The sequence below is a fragment of the Sander lucioperca genome, chromosome 10 (assembly GCF_008315115.2).
Source record: "Sander lucioperca isolate FBNREF2018 chromosome 10, SLUC_FBN_1.2, whole genome shotgun sequence".
Taxonomy (NCBI): domain Eukaryota; kingdom Metazoa; phylum Chordata; class Actinopteri; order Perciformes; family Percidae; genus Sander; species Sander lucioperca.
The window spans coordinates 11,276,777-11,290,522 of NC_050182.1; the positions used below are offsets into that span (position 1 = coordinate 11,276,777).

Genomic DNA, 13,746 nt, shown 5'->3' on the forward strand with positions numbered 1-13,746 from the left:
AAATTAATGCTATTTTCCTGGTCAATTATGAACCTTCAAGCTCATATGAAAGTCTATTCTGATTTACTTTTAGTTTTAAATAGTAAAATGTAAAATATACCTGAACCTGGGTGTCTATGTGTGTGTGTGTGTGTGTGTGTGTGTGTGTGTGTGTGTGTGTGTGTAAGCAGGGAGGTACATTTAGGACACGTATCTAAGAAGCTGCGTTCAAAGCCATGCAGAATGTTTTAGAGTTCAGGGGGGAAAAGGGGGAGACGCTGAGGAAAACACAGGATCCACAGTAGTCATGTTAAAAAGATTTATTTCAACAACTGTCTGAATCTTGTTGGTTTATTCTCAGTTCGAAGTCCCAAAAAAGTACAAAATAAAACAAAAAACAAGTACATCAAAGGATTAGAAATCACATCAATGAAAACCAAGACACATTGTGTTGCTTCTTTTTAAATCAATCCAAGCAATTTTAGTTTTCTCCAATATTTATACACACTCACTGGATTAGTCAGACAAACATCAAAACCTCTCAGTAGCTTTATCTTAACTATTTTTTTTTTTTTTACAATGACTTATTACGTACGTTTTAAATTTCTGTATGATTTATTTCTTTTTACAAAATACACCAATGCAGGCAGGGGAAGGTGTGTGTGTGTGTGTGTGTGTATACATATAAGCATGTTTATGTTTTCATCTTTTCACTGTGTGTGTGTCTGCATATGTGTGTGTGTGTGTGTGTGTGTGTGTGTGTGTGTGTGCGCAGGTAAGAGATAAGGGAGAGTAGAGTGACAGCAACAATGGGGGCGGGTCAGCAAAACAGGGGGAGTGTAAGGGGGGGTTGCAGGGCGGCGGCAGGGTGAGGTTTGTGGGAGGGGGTTTTACTTTCAGCAGGGGCAGTGGCGGCGGCGGCGGTGGTGGTGGTGTTGTACGTTTTTTTTGCAGCGGCCCGGGCCGCTTGGTGGCAGTGTTGCCGTGTTGGAGACAGTTGCAGACTGGGTTTGGCTGGCTGGTACGTTGACAGGCTGGTTGGTTGGTTGGTTGGTTGGTTGACCGGTTAGGCGCACTCGGCAGCGGGCGGACGGAGAGCAGTGGGGGATTCGGAGGCTCCCGTTGCCGGGGCACCTTGGCGTTTGTCGGTGTCGTGTTGTCAGGTTGCTGGGGTGGTGGTTTTGTTTTTGTTTTGTTTTCACATCATGTTGTTCTGCAGTGAGTTTACCTCCGAGGAGTTCTCCTCGCCCAGGACCTTGTGGTTCTCGTGTTTGGGGGTCAGAGAGTTGTGGATGTTGAGGGAGTCGTCCTCCTTGGGCGGGGCCTTCACCGGGTCCTCAAGCTTGTTCTGGGAATTAGGATCATCCTGCCCAGGGAGGGGTGGCGGTGGAGGGGTAGGGGCAGAAAATACAGTTAGAATCACAACACCTTTCACTTTCCTGTTCAGTTGTAACTTTGACCCTGCCGATCGGTGGACAACTTTACAATTGAATTCTCTTTAAGCCTTTGCAGCAAATTCTGACCAACCCATCAGAACTGGATTCCCTCAAAGACTATGTTCATCTTTGTGAAAGGCAAAGAAAACCAGCCTTTTATCCCAAGGAATTACATCTATACTGGACGATTCTGCACATCACAATTTACGTCCATCGTCAACATTCAGCGCCAATTCAGGATGTAGTCTTTATGTAGCGAGCAGAAGGTAAAGTGTGTATTGTGTCTGGTTTTCATGCAAAAAACTAAAGTTGACATCCCGTCACAGACCTGCATTTAACATTTAACTCTTTCCACAATGTTTTTCTTAATAAAAACCAAGAGTTTTAGTTGCTTAACCCTAATCATACCTCAACCATTGTTTATTTACCATAACCATGTTCTTTCCCTAACCTTAACCCTACCGTAGTTGCCATGTGCAGATATTGTACAACGTAAGAACTAAAAAAAACTATAGCATTTGACATAAAAATCGTTGTCATTGAGCGTAATCTTGTGTTTTGCAGAATCGTCCAACATCGATGTTCTTGTCTGGTGATTCGGTTGAAGAAAACAAAGATGAACTTAGGCCCAGTATGCTTTTAAAGAATCCCAGAGCTTTGGAGTTGTCTTTTATTTCATGCACTCCGATGGATTTTCATGTTCCAACTTCATGCTTTAAAGAACCACACCGGTGTGTTTGCAAGTTTTAGCTCCTTCACTACAAATACTTTTACATTTTTGCTGACCTTTTCTGAACGCTCCAGGTACAACTTTGCAGTTCTATTCCTCATATTCCAGGTAGCTGTTGGTTTCCATTCATTTCTGTACCAGTGTGGGAATCAATAAGCAGACTCTTGAAACATGCTTGAGTTTTGTATTCTATTACAGTGAGCGATAAAAGCCTTATTTTGACATGTCAAAGTGAGAAAAACACAGGTGTTACTACTAATATTAATGATGGCTGGATTCCATTTAGCTGCTTCAGTTTCAGGGTCCTGGTATTCAGTATGTTGGCTCGCTGTCACAGCTTATTGGGACACTTTAATAGAACAGAGCGATCGTCAATGTTATTAGTAACACCTGGGCTATTTTACCATGACAAGTCAAAATGTCCACTGTGAAAATTACCTACAGTAAAACCTTTATATACAGTAATGTAACAAACATCAGCTCAAACTTGATGTTTTGCTGTAATAGATTCAACTCAAGTGAGTTTCAAGAGTTGGCTAATAGAATTTCAAACTGTAGAAAGGAACAGGAACTAATGGATACCTGGAATGGTTGAAAATGTAACTCTCTAAAAGACAGCAGCGTTGTTTGTTGATGTAGACTATATTCGATTTGTAGAAAAACGGGCTAAAACCAGGTCTTTTAGAGAGTGCCAGAATGCAGCAAAATTCCATTAAATATTCAACAAAAACAAACTGCAGCTACTTATTGCAACTTCAAGCAAAACCCAGTTTCAGTAGCAGCCATTTCAGTGGCTTGGAGGTTCCACTGTCTGCTCATCGTGCTCGACGGGCATGTCATGTTTGGTTGAGGAGACAGCGAGGTGAACTGCATGAGCGACACAACCACCACCCCCTCCCCCTCTTTCAGGCAACCCAGGAAGCACATGCACATCCACATGCAAGACCCTTCCATTAGTTCCCCGTGTGAACAGTAATGATCGCTCATGCAGAACGCTTTGTCTCCTCCTGCTTCACCTCCTCCTCGTCATTTATTGTCCCAAAACAAAAACAAAGAGACAAATAAACTCTCCACTCTGGCTGATTATCTGTGGGTACCACCATCATACATAACCAAGCAGTCGCTGGGGGGGGGGGACACACGTTTCAAAAGGTTTCAATTCAATTAATCTGAAGTTAATTAAGGTCAGAAAAAAGAAATTGATTGCAGAGTCCATTTTAGCTCTGTTTTTTTTCCCAGCCTCTTATCCCCCATTAATATTGCATGGCATCATCGACCCTGCTGCACTGAGGCATCCTGGGGCGCCCGTCTGCGCCTCGTCGTCACAGACACACACACACACACACACACACACACACACACACACACACACACACACACACACACACACAACACAGGTTTGTGGCACTATCTTTGTGGGGACCCGTCATTGACATAATGCATTCCCTAGCCCCTTACCCTAACCTTAACCATCACAACTAAATTCCTAACCTTAACCCTTACCCTCACCCTAACCATAACCTAATTCTATCCCTAATCCTACAACCAAGTCTTAACCCTCAAACAGCCCTTTAAACTTGTGGGGTCCAGCATTTTGGCCCCACAAAGCTGTCAGGACCCCACAAGCATACTGGACTCCCGGTTTTTGGACCCCACGAATATAGTTAAACAAGCCCACACAAACACACGCACGCACACACGCGCACGCGCACACACACACACACACACACACACACACACACACACACACACACACACACACACACACACACATACCAAATTCCAGACCCTGAGGCCTGTGCCATTTACAACCACCCTGATTAAATGTTTGCGTTTGAATTCAATGGCACTTTTAGAAAGGAAGAGCAGTTAGAGCATTTACCCGCTGGCTGTTGGCCTAGATAGTAACTTCGGGCAGGACGTGTGGATACGTCACTTCCATGGTTACGGGATAGGGGCCCTCTGTCCTCCCGTCAGCGTGAAACTGGAAAATGTTTTTTGTTTGTTGGATTTCATTGTTGTGCATGGGTGGAGAGGGGGAGCGAGCAGTGGGTGGAAGGTACAGAGTCACGAGGACTTTAGAGCGGGTATCATTTTTGGGGGAGTAGGAACAGAGATAAACAAGGTTCTGATGATAATGATGATGATGATGGAGGCACACGGACAGTTCCTAATTTCCTTTTGTCTTTTAGTGGGCGGGTAAGAGTGGGTTGTATGTTTGCTTTAAGGTGCTTCATGACCTACTTCAGCATCAGGAAATAACTGTCATGCTAATGCTAAGACAGAATTATCGTCACTGCTGCATTCGAGAGGAGAGACACAAGAGAAGCTTTTGGAATTTATACCAAATGGGAAAATACCTTCCCAATTATGTTAACCCACTTAAAGCCCCTCTGTGTAGATTGTTTTATTGATTAAAGCTTTTAAATAATTGTGAGGGCATACGTTGGTGTTTGTAGAAAAAAATGTGTTTGTCTCTGGTTGGATTCAAAGTACAGCCAGGTGTTCTGAGAGTTTGTGTCTGGATCAGTCATTTTCTTCAGCTCTGCCTAGAGCTGATTAAATATGTTTGGAATTGACATTGTTTGAGAGTCTGTACACCTGGGTGTTTGCTAGCTTTAATCCTTTTTTTAACGCTTGGGCGCATAAATTTCAGATTAAGATATTTGCATTGGTATGTATGTGTGTGTGTGTGTGTGTTTTTTCTCTCTCTGAGTATATAAAGCATGTGTCTACACACAAAGGGACAATTAGCTTATTTTTAAATGTACAGTTCTACTGCACTCCTTGAGCATTTGGACTTTAGGGTCAATTCAGTGTTGATCGGTCAGTCTGAAAGCTGATTCAGTCAATGGAAATGAAATCGCTTAAAAATTACGACCAGCTCTGCCACGTCAATTCATTTTCTGTGTTGAATTTATTTAGTATTGACAGGAAACAATTCCATTTCAGCGTTTGCTGCAGAGGAAACAGTGTGGCTGGACTCTGCTGAATTACTGTGGAGGGGAAGATTGAGGACAAGAGGGTTCAATCTACCGCAGTGAATGAAACACAAAGCATCCTATTACTGCAGTTCCCTGCAGTAATAGGATGCTGTGCTTTTTGTATTGTTCAGAAACGATTGATGTGTTTTGTGTGCTGGCTTTATATATGCAAGATGTCTGTGTGCATGCATTGTTTTTCTTACATGGCCATCTTTCAGTGTTTGTGTATTCAATTTATCTGTAATATGCAGCCTTTTGTGTGTGTGCATGTGTGCGTGTGTGTGCGTGTGCATGTGCGTGCGCGCGTGTGTCTGTCTGGACCTTACAAGATCTAGATTTGTTTGTGATTGGGTTTGGATTTTACCTCAGGCTCTGCATCCTTAATGTGTATTAAAGGGCGATTTCACACAATGTTCATGGTTTTACCTCTTCAGGGGTTTACACGTAACTCTCTGTCCTTTTGGGGGACAGGTTGCATTGCCAAAAAAATAAAATAATATATAAAACATAAATTGATACTTTTCTCAGAATATAATCCACGTTAGTGTTTGTTTCCATCCTTTTGAACATTAACTGGAGCTCATAAACAGTTTATTCTTTTTTTATACATTTTCTTAAAGTGCCAGAGAGCGCTGGGGAACCTGATTTCATAAGACTAGAAAAGTAATTCCTAGATCACACTACACAACTTTAGCCCTGTTGTGTGAACAGCACAGAAATCTGACAGCTTTGAAAGTTGCGTAGTGTGAACTTAACTTAATGAGTTAAGTCTTCAATTCTAACAGGTGACATGATGTGTGTGGATCTGTCTCGTGTCATGCCTTCCTGACTGACGATATATTTTTTGTTTTTATTTTTTTTGGTGGGAGGGGGTAAGACTCAGATTGATCCACTGAGAGCTGAGAGAGGGTGATTGACACGGCCACAGTAACAATGAGAGAGCTGTTTGGGAGGGTGAGAGACGGGGGCGGGACTTTCTGACATTTCGGGATTTGGTCTTACCTCACAGTCGGACTCCTCTTTGGTCTTACACTCCCAGGTGTATCTGCTCATGGTTTTCTGAGGGGAGGGGGATGGGGCAAAGGGTTATACTCCTCGAAACCATACAAGGCATCCTCAGAGAGAGACAGGCAGAGACGGACAGAGGAAGAGGGAGGATGAGGAGAGACGGATCGAAGTGGACAGAAAGAAATTAGATGAGTGGGAGACGATCCAGAGAGATAAAGTAGCCAGAGAGATGGAGAGAGAAGGAGGAGGCAGACAGGAAGAGATAGAAACAGACAGATAAAAAAGACAGAGAGAGAGATCGAGTGCTGGAGACAGAGAGCAATCGTAGGAGAAACTTCCTTTCAGACGCCAGCTGATACTCCCAGCTGGCTACAGTATCTCTGAGGTAGACACAGACTCTCTGGTGCTGCCTGGCTCTTATTCTGTATGAGCCCGCATGTAGTAAATACAGGTTTGGATATTTCGGGTGAGGTGTCTCCAGTGTCGTGTCACAGACATTGGGCTATTAGTTTGGAAGGGAATTGAGGTTATTTGATTTATTAGTGGGTGTGTTTTGGGAGAAATTGGTGAGTTGGTATGGGTTTTGGTTTGGGGAAGCCTACTGTACATGTCTATGTGAGTTTTGTATGTGGTTGGAACATGTATTAGAGGATAACCCTGGGCTGAATAGTAGTTGGAAATCTGTTTGTTTGTTTTAGGCTAAATGGATGGACAAAGTGGAGGGCAGAGTGTGCTTCATCTGGATCCTACAGATAATGCCAAAAGAGGTTGTCAGACACAGAGCTTACACCAAGTTCATGTTTTTTTATGACTTTACTTTAACTGACTTGACTCATTTGTCACTAGGGTTGGGGTTCGATACTGAAGCGTGCCTATGTTCCCACAGCCCTCATTTCTAAGATTTTTTGTTCAAAATTAGGCCCTATGTTCCCACATTTAGAACCCTAACCCTAACATAGGGCCTAATTTTAAGAAAAATCTTAGAAATGTGGGATCATAGGGCTGTGGGACCATTGGGCTGTGGGAACATAGGGCTGACCCCTTTGATACAATTTGACTGAATCTGAATCACGTATCCAATCCACTTATTTAATCAGAATCCCTTGTCTAATCTATTTAGATTCATCTTTCAACATTTGAAATTTGTTTGAGCTAATTCAAACACTTCAGATTGATCAACTAACTTGTACACACCTTATTTTTCACGGGCTACTTGCTCCAGATGCTGGAGGTCCAGATTCAGCTCTATAAGACTGTAAATATTAGCAAACTAGAAGATTCAGACTACTGAAATTGATGGAAAGCAATCGTTTGACAAGAGGAAACTCACCACTCGGTTAATCTTGTTGGACTGCAAATAGATCGCAGAGTGGTGCAACAAAGTGATGCTTCTCTCTTTTGCAAACAATCTTTGCTTGAGTATAAACATCGGCAAATAAAGTAGACAAAAGGCAAATTTCACTTTCATATTTTAAAAAGTTACAGAATTAATGTTAATCGGTTCGCCTAAGGCTTATATAGTACCAGTGAAAGCAGTGTCAAATAAAAAAAAGAATAGGCCTACAGTTATATGAATAATATCTGTATATTACTTTTTGTTAACATAAAATAGCAAGATAAGGTAAAAGATTTGACAGACTATTTTAGCCTCGCAGTTTAGCTAATTTTGCCAAATTGAAACCAGATCCAAATTGAACCTTGCATCAGAACCCAACCCTGTTTGTAACTTAAAGGTAGCCTGTGCAGTTTTCGTGTAAACAAAGTTACGTTTGCATTCTCATTAAACATACTAAGTGTATCCGTGATGCCTAACAAACACGCTGCATTTCCTTCCTCTTAAAACATTTGACAATCTGATTGTCATTCATATTAATCATAACCTTCATTGTTTACATCCATGTTTGCTAGCTTGCAGTTGTCTTCCTTGCCTTTTCCGATGATTCATTGCTACATTTCTTGACACATTACTGCCACCAACTGTCAATCGGTGGAATAGCATGAAACTGGCACCGTGAATATGTATTGACTTGCACAAATGCTTGGCGTCTGCATGTGCATCCTAGTGTTAAACTACCTTTAAGTGTGCTAAAACAAACCATTTAAAGTATTTACAATTACTATTCAATCCAGAGGATGAGTGGGGGATTTGGGGGGTTATGAAATGTAGGTGGTGTTGAGTTAGGACATTAGTTAGTTGACATTTTAGAGATATTGTTTGGAGGTGATGATAGATGTTTTTTTGTTACTGTTTTGGGATTTCTTGTCGGTCAGGGTAGTGAAAATGGTATTAGGTTGTGGTTAAAATGAGTGGGTGAGACACTTGCCTCTAAAGAAATGAGATGTCTAAAACTGTTGAGCTAGCGGGAAAGAAATCACAGTTATAGAGTAACGACTGAAGTTCACAAGTGAACAAAACTACTGATTGAGTTGTTAGAGGGTGGTACCACATCTTCAAAAAGACTAAAACAAATCAAACTCTACCACGGTTGTAGCACTTAAACTACCCATGCTGCTACGACGTTAGCATTGCCGCTAATAGCTACCCATGCTTCAGTTAGTGAGGCACCTGTCGGCTGTCTGCTGCCACCTGCAGGCAGCCGCGGGGCGTTGCATCTCAGATGTTTATCCTGATAACCCCTACCATTTCTCACAAATGTCCCACACATTTAGCTTACCTGTTTGTGACACCAGTCCTTCCCCCGCCTCCCCCCAGAAAACAACAAAACACTTTTGACCCCCCTACTCCCCCCACCCATTTTCAGGATAAACAAGTAAAGCAGACATTTCGTTATAAGTACAGATTTGTAAACAGATAGCGAAGCAGAGCTGCAGTGGCTGACATGGCCACCGGTTGGCGCATGCTAGCGACATAGCCGGGATGCCGTGACACACCGATGCAAGAGGTGATTAGAGAGACATCAGGTTAGACAGAGACAGGGTTGGGGGAGGGGTCACGGCGAAGGATTGTGGGAGTTTTCTCTTCAAGGGGTCAAGTTAAAGCCACGGCGGCTTTCTGTCGGCACTGTGAGAGCTGTCCATAACTGTTCAGTCTGCATGGTTTCAGGGGGAATTTAACCTCTAACCTTGGCTGTGTTAGTGCCCTAATTCACCCACTGAGCTGATTTGTGCTTTGTCAGCATGCAATTAAGCTTTTCTTGGACACTATTCAGTCAAAATAAATTAGTGGGGTGTTGTGTAACACGTCTAAAATAACTAGATACGATTTAACGCTCGATTTTACAGACATTCATTGTGTGTGTGTGTGTGTGTGTGTGTGTGTGTGTGTGTGTGTGCGCATGCGTGCGTGTTGCTGTCACCTTCAAAATGAGATCAATAAGCTATAAACCAGAGGAACTAAATCAATAAACACAATGAAACTAAGAGGCTCAACAGCCATCGCTTTGCCATGGCGACATGCTGCACAGGGCTCAGTCTCTGCTTGCGCCTGTGCCTTTTTATATTTCATCTACATTCTAGTATGAGTCATTTGTTGTAAATTGGCTAAACACGCACTAATTGGTGCTATGTATAAATATAGAAAGATCTGTGGATTGAAAAAGTTCTATGAGTTGTGTAGAATGTTTATGTAACGGTATCCATAAATCAATTAAATTGCATGACGGTCGTGTCTAAAATAGGTGTGCATCTGTACATCCTACGGTGTTTTTTTCTCATCTCGTCTGATTCGTATTTGCTACTTGTGAAAACTCCCGCCACCCTCCTCGTACTTGGACCCCGCCCATCCCCCTCCTTTGCGTTGCACACCTCGGAGTATCTGAAAATACTCATGCCCATGCATTAGGGGACGGGGAGGGAGTCAGCGGGCCTGGGCAGGGATTTGAGGGGGGAGATGCAGAAAAAAGGGGTGAGAGAGATAGGCGAGAACCACGTTACCTGACAGATAATGTTATCATAGTAAGCCAATGCACGGGCATGAGGGACGTTAGGAGGGGTGTCGCACAGTTTCCTTACATTTGGGTGGGAGCCCTCAGCGATGGTGGACAGCGAGAAATTATCATTGTGCTGCTCCGATGAAGGCCGGTACTTACTGCTGGGTGTCGGAGGATGGAGGGGGGTGACAGTGGGGAAGGGGAGGAGAGGATGTGGAAAGGCAGATGGAGAAGGAGCAAGGTAACAGAGAGGAAAGAAATAAAGAGATTGTTGGGAGGTGAAGAAAAGGAGGAAAGGATTGGGATGATATCGAGAGTCAGAGCAGGAGGCGAAGAAGGAAAAAGTGTAGAGAGGAGGAGAAGAGTTTGAAGAGGTCGGAAAAACGGGGAGAGAGAAGATGTGGCGAAATTAAGAAGAAAGAGGTGGGCGATTAAAAATGTAAAGTAAGAGAAGAATAAAGGATATTTAGGAGAATGAGACAAGGAAGATTAGAAACAGAGGATCAAATGGAGAGAGAAAGAGAAGTCAAAAGAAAAAGAGGAGGGTATAGAGAGTAACAGACAGTACAAGACAGTTTGATGATTTGAAAAGAGTCCAAGAGGAGGAAAAGGAAGGAGGAGGAGGATGGGAGGAAGAGCCAGGGGTTGGAGTGACATTTACAAGAGGTGATCCACAAGGTGAGAGAAGGAGAAAAGCCAGTCGAGCCAAATCCAAAAGGAGAAAAACGAAGACACGGGAAAAAAAGGCAAATGGAGAGTCAGTGATACAAAAGGAGAAGAGAGATGGTAGAAAGGACAAACGGGGCAAGAAAAAGGACAAATTTAGGAAAAAGATTACATTATTGAAGAAAAGACAGACATAAGGAAAAAAAGGAGGGGGGAGAAAAAAGCAAGAAAGCAGCATTAGTCAGACAGCAAGTTCTCATCTTCTGTTTGTCAAGTGGCAAAAACAGAGACACAAACATTTTATCTGTGATGCAACAAACTGAGAATAAAAGGTTTCATTTTTGACTTTCAGAATTTGGTTACCTGGTTCATACACAAGTCCCAAAAGAGGCTGAACTTTGACCCACATTTGACCCACTATTGTCTTGCTGTGACTAACAGGGAGACAAACACGGACTCGGTTTTTATTTTAAACAACACACAGGTTATAAGAGATCTACTTTTTGTCCGTTTCAAGATATTGATGCAAATAATCCTCTTTATGGTCCTTTTAGATTGCTAAAAAAAAAAAAAACTGGAGCTGATAATATGCGGTCTGGTATGTAACTGTAATCTGTCCAGGGACTACAGTACAGATGCAGAAAACCTTTTTACATAAAATAGTTCTTCAACATTCTACTACAACATTGCATGTGCATTGCCAAATGGCACTAAAACACTAAGAATTAACACAAAATAAAACTTTGGCATTGTATTAGTTTTTGTGTTTTCCTTGTTTTTTCCCCCCTTAATTCTTAACATAAACGTATTGTTGATATGGTGTGATAAGTGATGCTGTGCATAATTTAGTATTTCCTGTCCTTTCCTGTTTGTGTAGTTCTGCATGTTTTAACTGCCACATGCCAGAGGATATGCAGATGTACAAAAAACAAATAAGCGTATTTCCCCAAAATACCAAACTGTTTATTTAAGTTGGCTTTCAGATAACTTTGGAATGATCAAATATCACATTATCTTTTTTAACATGCTCACGGTCCCTTACAAAAACATATAATTAAATAAAAGCATAATAATAATAGTATTTTATCTACTAGGATGAGATATTACTTGTACCCCTTTTAAAACAGACGCGTATAAACACAGACTTTTCGATTTATCTTGTCTGGGAAGCTGTAAACTTTGGGAGTTCCCTTTTGACTGAGCTAGACTGAACTCTTTGAATTTCTTCGTCTTTCTAATTCGTCTCCGACTTCTCAAAGGGAATACATGTTTGTCTCAGGGACCGAATGAAACGATGACTTTGACAAGGGTGTCACAGAGTTGTCTTTTCTCTAACATGCATATCTTCTTTCTCATTCATGAAACGGCTGTCATTTCCCCCGCACCCATATAAACCTTTACTCAAATGTCTCGTCGTGTTACTCCTTCTCATCGTCCCCGTCATATATATAGTTAAAGAGGCTGTGATTTACTACTTCCTGCCAAAAAGCGCCTGTCTCTCTGATTACCATGCAAGCTTCCATATTTATATTTCATGACCGCTATGACAGGACAATGAAAGACGAGGTAATGACGAGAGAGAGACAGAAATATGTTCTCCCATCATCACTGATCTGTGATCTGAAAGTCTAGCACCAGAATCCAGTTTTGGACCTCTCAATCTGCTTTGTTTTCTGTGGATACAAAACAGGTACCAAGAAATTGTCCCACATTTGTTTTTAGACTGGTTTTTATACAGATTAAACAAACAAGATATATATTACTGAGTTTTAGATGTGTTTTTTTATTCCTTTGGACAGAGCTAGGCCATCTGTTTCAGATTTGATTCTGTTTTTTTTTGTTGCTAAGTTAAGTTAACCGGCTGCTAGTCTTGCATTGCCAGACCTTCCTCCACAGCGCCGCGGAGGAGGGTCTGGCTAGTCCACACAGCATTCCGGGATGGGAGAAAAACGTGCTCTGGTTTATTGGCATTTCTTTAAACCAATCACAATTGTCTTGGGCGGCGCTAAGTGCCAGACGGAGCCACGGTGCCGCTGCAAAATAGCCTCAGGAAGGAACTTGTTTTGGTGGAACGTGTACGTTCAAAGGTTGTTTTAGTCGTGCAACAGAAAACTCAGATTGGACAGATAGTCTAGCTAGCTGTCTGGATTTACCCTGCAGAGATCTGAGGAGCAGTTCACCATAGTCCTCATAAATCGTCGAGTTTAAAATTCCAACACAAAGGAAGCCAAAGGTAACAGACATCCCATAGAAAAGAGGGACATACGGCAGAATTTCCGGCGCAACGGAGCAATCCCAGAAGTGGAACGTCTTCGATATAGACTGGCTGCTGACTCTAGTTTCATATTTACTCTCACGATCAACAGTGTTGGGGAGTAACGGAATACATGTACCGGCGTTACGTATTCAGAATACAAATTATGAGTAACTGTATTCTGTTACAGTTACAATTTAAATAGTTGGTATTTAGAATACAGTTACATTGTTGAAATCAATGGATTACATGACGATACTTCTCTATTTCAGGAGTTTATTCACTCTCTGAATAAATTAAGGCAACTCCATGCATTTCCCAGAGCCCCAATATGAAAATGAAAAAATGAGCTATTTGCGTGATCACTGGTAGAGGTAGAGATAGAGCCGGAACTGACACAACAGAGCCAGGGCAGGAATGCGTTTCTATCTTGGAAATTCAAACAGCATTTCACATTAAAGAAAGAACGGGGAGAACAAAATATAACTGTGCAGTGCAACCTCTGCTTGCCAGCAACCAACTTCCTTTCAGCGTCCAAAGACTCCACCTCCAACCTGAAGAAGCATCTTAACGTAAGTTATTTTTTTTTTATTAGCCAAGGGTAGTCGTCTGCTGTAGTTTTACTGGTCACCTTGCTATTTTATAGTTGACGTGCAACTTTACATTCTCTTATGTTCTGATTTACTAGCCCCAGAGCTGTTGAAAGACTGACTAGTCCCGTTTGACATGCTAGCTAACGTTAGCAAAAATTAGCTCGTGGTCGCTTAGACTGTGGTTAGATTTTTGTAGTATGCAGTTC

The 13,746-nt window shown here is 42.0% G+C and overlaps 1 protein-coding gene across 20 annotated transcripts in view; it reads right to left on the reverse strand.

The window, feature by feature from the left end:
- Positions 1-284: 284 nt before the first annotated feature.
- cspg5a (chondroitin sulfate proteoglycan 5a) overlaps positions 285-13,746 on the reverse strand; it is a 62,155-nt gene continuing 48,693 nt past the window's right edge. The window contains exons 4-7 of one of the 20 annotated variants that reach the window (XM_031279459.2): positions 10,032-10,188; positions 6,132-6,188; positions 4,028-4,129; positions 285-1,327 (exon numbers count right to left, since the gene is read on the reverse strand). In XM_031279459.2, the coding sequence (XP_031135319.1) occupies positions 4,043-4,129; positions 6,132-6,188; positions 10,032-10,188 (301 nt within the window). In that variant the 3' untranslated portion in view covers positions 285-1,327; positions 4,028-4,042. Of the gene's footprint in view, positions 1,346-4,027; positions 4,130-6,131; positions 6,189-10,031; positions 10,189-13,746 lie in introns of all 20 variants that reach the window. The other 19 variants (XM_036006219.1, XM_036006220.1, XM_031279466.2 and 16 more) reach the window with 19 other exon arrangements.